We start from the raw sequence: 3,862 nt of genomic DNA, 5'->3' as shown, positions 1-3,862 counted from the left end.
TATAAAAATATAGCTGCACATGAAAAGTCTTCAAAATAAACATTCTTTGTTCCCATTCTGGACCAATGTATTTATCAGTTTCTTCTGCTGATTTGCAGCATTATGAAAAGCATCTGTTGTAATCGGGCCCTGGTGTCAGTGCGGATTATTTCCCAGGCACAGTCACTGAATTTCTGAAAAAGAAAATTATTCAGGAAAGTGTATTAGAAAATAAATTAATGTTGATCGGGTGAAATGATCGACCAGCCAGTAATCACACAGTCAATTATCAATTGTCCCACCTCCTGATTGAGAAACTTCTCCAGTTTCCTAAAGTAATTATGAATGGTGGAGTTTCTCCTCATCTTGTGCTCTGATCCCTGATTCCTGACACATTCTTCCAGCTCACTGAGCTGTCGGTCCAGGAGAAGGCGGAGGTTTTCCACCGTGTCCCGGTCCCAGGTGACTGAGCCCAGGTTCATGCTGTAGATCTTGCTGATGTGACGCAGGGTCTGATGGAGAATCTGGATCTGATCCTCTTTCTGTACAGAATACAAAACGATATTAGAGAGACCTGTTACCTTTAGCATTCGAATAAATTATTTCGAAGAACAAAAATAAATCAAACTTAAAATGCTCAAATACGCAATACTCCGTACTTTGCCCCCTACTATATTCCCTATACACATAGGATTGTGGCAAAATGCGGCTCCACCGCCATCTACAGTGTTGCTGACGACACGACTACAGTGGGTCGGATCTGGAACAACAGTGAGTCAGAATACAGAAGGGAGATAGAGAATCCAGTGGAGTTCTGTAACAACAACAATCTCTGCCGCAATGCCAGCAAAATAAAAGAGCCGGTCATTGACTTTAGGAAGCAAAGTCTTATACAGACCCCTGTTTGCATCAACGGACCTGAGGTGGAGATGGTTGACAGCTTCAAATTCCTAGGTGTGCACATCACCAAAAATCTGTCCTGGTCCACCCACTTTAACCCTCCCACAGAAGCCTATACTTCCTCAGGAACCTAAATTCGGAATGTCCACAATGACTTACCAACTTTTACAGGTGCACCATAGAAAGCATCATATCTGGCTGCATCACAGCCTGGTATGGTAACTGCTCGGCCCAAGACTGCAAGAAACGTCAGAGATCGCGCGCGAATAATAACAACCAGGAAACAAACCTGACAAGATTGTTTTGTGGATGTCCAATTTCTGAATTCCCTGACTCCAACTGATTTGGTAAAAGTGGCTTTGGGGATGATGTCCTTAAGTGGATATTAAATCTGTGTCTCCTGGACCTTGTACCATGAACTAATGGGAAGTTTTTCCTTGTCTATCTTATCTATCAGCAATAATCATGAATGGTTTTGTACTGAAGCTATATATCTGACACGAGATGTGCTTCGTTAACATTAGGAATATTATAATTGCATTGTACACGTAAGATTGCACTTAATGTCAATCTGAAGTGGAAATACTCTGGAATATATGTCCACAGATTTTAAGTATAATTATATTTTGCGGGAGGAAATTGTTGATCAGAGGAATGACAGGCTCAGAAACAGTGACATTGGGAGATTAAGATAGTTCAAGCAATCCGATAGTTGCAACAAGAAAGTAATTTGCAATGAAGAGTTGATGAGAGACGGGCATATTTTCAGGGGTTAGAGATAGTGAGATAGTGAATGCGGGAAGAGAGAGTGACACAGTTCATGGGTGAGATACAGAATGAAATATAACGACAGAAGCAGCTATCATTATCACAATGGGTACAAATCTCTCAATTGAAAATTCCTGATGTTCCCGGTTCCGATCAGGTTGTTGCTCTAACTACAGAGTGAAATGTAACGACAGAAGCTGCTACCATTGTCACACTCACCTCTAATCCCTTCGAAAGTTTCACCAGGTTCAAGGGCTTGGTTTTCAGCGCGTGCCTGTGTTTTATACAGTGTCTGGGAAAGGAACCACCCTGAGAGGAGTAAAATAAAATCTCATTAAAAACCCCAAACTATTTCTTCAGAAATAACATTTCACAGCAATTAGACCCAATGTGATTCACAGGCTGCTCAGAAACCAGCTTCAACTCACCATTTCATTCAGTTTGCTGAGTGTCTCTGTGTTCAGAACTTGCTGTAACTGCAGCCTCTCACAGCCCAGACTGAGGGTCCCGGACAAGAGGAACAACACCGTCACAAACCTCCAAATACTCGCCAGAGCCATGAGCAACCGAGCCAGAGTCACACACCGATGTAAAAGATGAGAAAGCGGCGGCTTCGTGGTTCAGCGGCGAGAAAGGTTCTTGTGAAGCGAATGAAAGTGGGAAAGTCGAATGGGAGCCGATTGTGATCCGGGAGCGAACGCCTCTGTTGGCGAATGGAGTGAGTGTGAGTGTGGACTCTGCTGGGAGCTGGCACTGGCTCTGACATGCTGACGCCTTTAAGGTGTGGACATGACATTGGAAAAGTGAAAATGGGCTGGAGGATTTGTGTTCGAGCTGCAGGAGATCAATAGTTTGTGCGGTTTCTCTTTGAGGTCAGGAAGCTGAAAGCTGGAGACTCCGGAAGCAGTGAGTGGGAAATCCCTGCGAGAAAATCCCAAGCAGCGCTGGCTTCCAGCTCAGTGTTGTGAAGCTTCTCATCACCCGGGGGGCAGTATGGTGGATTAGAGGAAGGGTCAATATTGGGGGCAGTAAGGTGGTGTAGAGGGAGGCTCAGTATTGTGGGGCAGTAAGGTAGTGTAGAGGGGGCCTCTGTATTTGGGGGCGGCAGTAGGGTGGTGTAGAGGGAGGCTCAGTATTGGGGGGGCAGTACGGTGGTGTAGAGTAGGACTCAGTATTGTGGGGGCAGCAAGGTGGTGTAGAGGGGGGCAGAGTATTCGGGGGGCAGTATGGTGGTGTAGAGGGTGGCTCAGTATTGGGGGGGGCAGTAAGGAGGTGCAGAGGGAGGGTCAGTTTTGTGGGGGGGGGGGCAGTTTGGTGGTGTAGAGGGAGGCTCAGTATTGCTGGGGGGGGGGGGGGGGCAGGGGGAACATGCATTGGGGGCTGGATTTGATCATCCGGATTACAGCGACACCGAGAACGGGAATCCGGTGCGGCGGCTTCTCGAGCTGACCCGGGGCCCCATTGCCTCTGAAATGCACCGGGACCCGGTGTGTTCACATCGCGCTTGTCCTCTCCACACTTCACAGCTTGAACATTGCAGAGAGCCCGGCTCAGAGCCCAGGCTCCCCGCTTCATGGACACTGACTCCGCTCCCATTGAGCTGTCCCACAATCTGCTCTTTCACTGGCACAACTTGCTCATTTCCCGCTGCTTTCTGGAGCCGTTTTCAAGAATTTGACTGAAAGAATATTTCATCTGCTCCGATTCCGAGGGTGAAAGTGAATCCGCTCCCTCTCCTTTCACCCCGTTTCTTTCTTGTCTCTCTCTCTGTCTCCCGGGAAAGCGGCCGCCTCACTTTCTCTCTGGAAATGAACATTGTTGTCAGTTTGTTCCAAAAGCGAAAGTGCCTCAGGGAAAGTGAAGGCGTTTTGTCATTTCCGAGAGGGAGGAGAGTTTGTGAAGCGAGCGGCTCGTCACTGAGAGGCCTGAGGGGGAAATGGGAAAGGGTTCCGGATATTCGGGATATCCCAGCTTCCACAGGGAATGTCACCCTCTCAGCTGGAACTCGGATTGAAATCAGCTTTTCCACCTTCACCAAATAAAAATCGCATGCTCATTCACACATTTCTCTGCAAAATTTGACTTTTTTAATTCATTGATGGGATGTGAGGGTCGCGGGCAAGGCCAAGGTTTCTCATCTCTAATTCACAGGACGCGCAACAACGCGGAATTGCAGAGCAGAAACTTATAGCCAAGTTCCGGGACCTGGGATTCA

At 47.2% G+C, this 3,862-nt stretch overlaps 1 protein-coding gene across 1 annotated transcript; it reads right to left on the bottom strand.

Moving 5' to 3' along the window:
- Positions 1-2,207, bottom strand: LOC119953997 (interferon alpha-F-like). The gene is made up of 4 exons (XM_038778774.1): positions 2,076-2,207; positions 1,867-1,956; positions 282-521; positions 1-173 (listed from the first exon to the last, which is right to left on the bottom strand). The coding sequence occupies exons 1-4, from the start codon at positions 2,205-2,207 to the stop codon at positions 75-77; spliced, it is 561 nt and encodes a 186-aa protein (XP_038634702.1). The 3' UTR covers positions 1-74.
- Between the last annotated feature and the right edge of the window lie 1,655 nt (positions 2,208-3,862).

The sequence above is a fragment of the Scyliorhinus canicula genome, chromosome 19 (assembly GCF_902713615.1).
Source record: "Scyliorhinus canicula chromosome 19, sScyCan1.1, whole genome shotgun sequence".
Lineage (NCBI taxonomy): Eukaryota > Metazoa > Chordata > Chondrichthyes > Carcharhiniformes > Scyliorhinidae > Scyliorhinus > Scyliorhinus canicula.
Note: the sequence above shows the minus strand (reverse complement) of the source record. Positions and strands in the feature narration are given on the sequence as shown.

Excerpts from the sequence above, each read along its gene's own strand:
- LOC119953997 (XM_038778774.1), bottom strand. The coding sequence starts at position 2,207 with ATGGCTCTGGCGAGTATTTGGAGGTTTGTGACGGTGTTGTTCCTCTTG. Across the intron at positions 522-1,866 it reads AACTTTCGAAGGGATTAGAG|AAAGAGGATCAGATCCAGAT; the intron begins GTGAGTGTGACA and ends TATTCTGTACAG. Across the intron at positions 174-281 it reads AGAAGTTTCTCAATCAGGAG|AAATTCAGTGACTGTGCCTG; the intron begins GTGGGACAATTG and ends TTTCTTTTTCAG.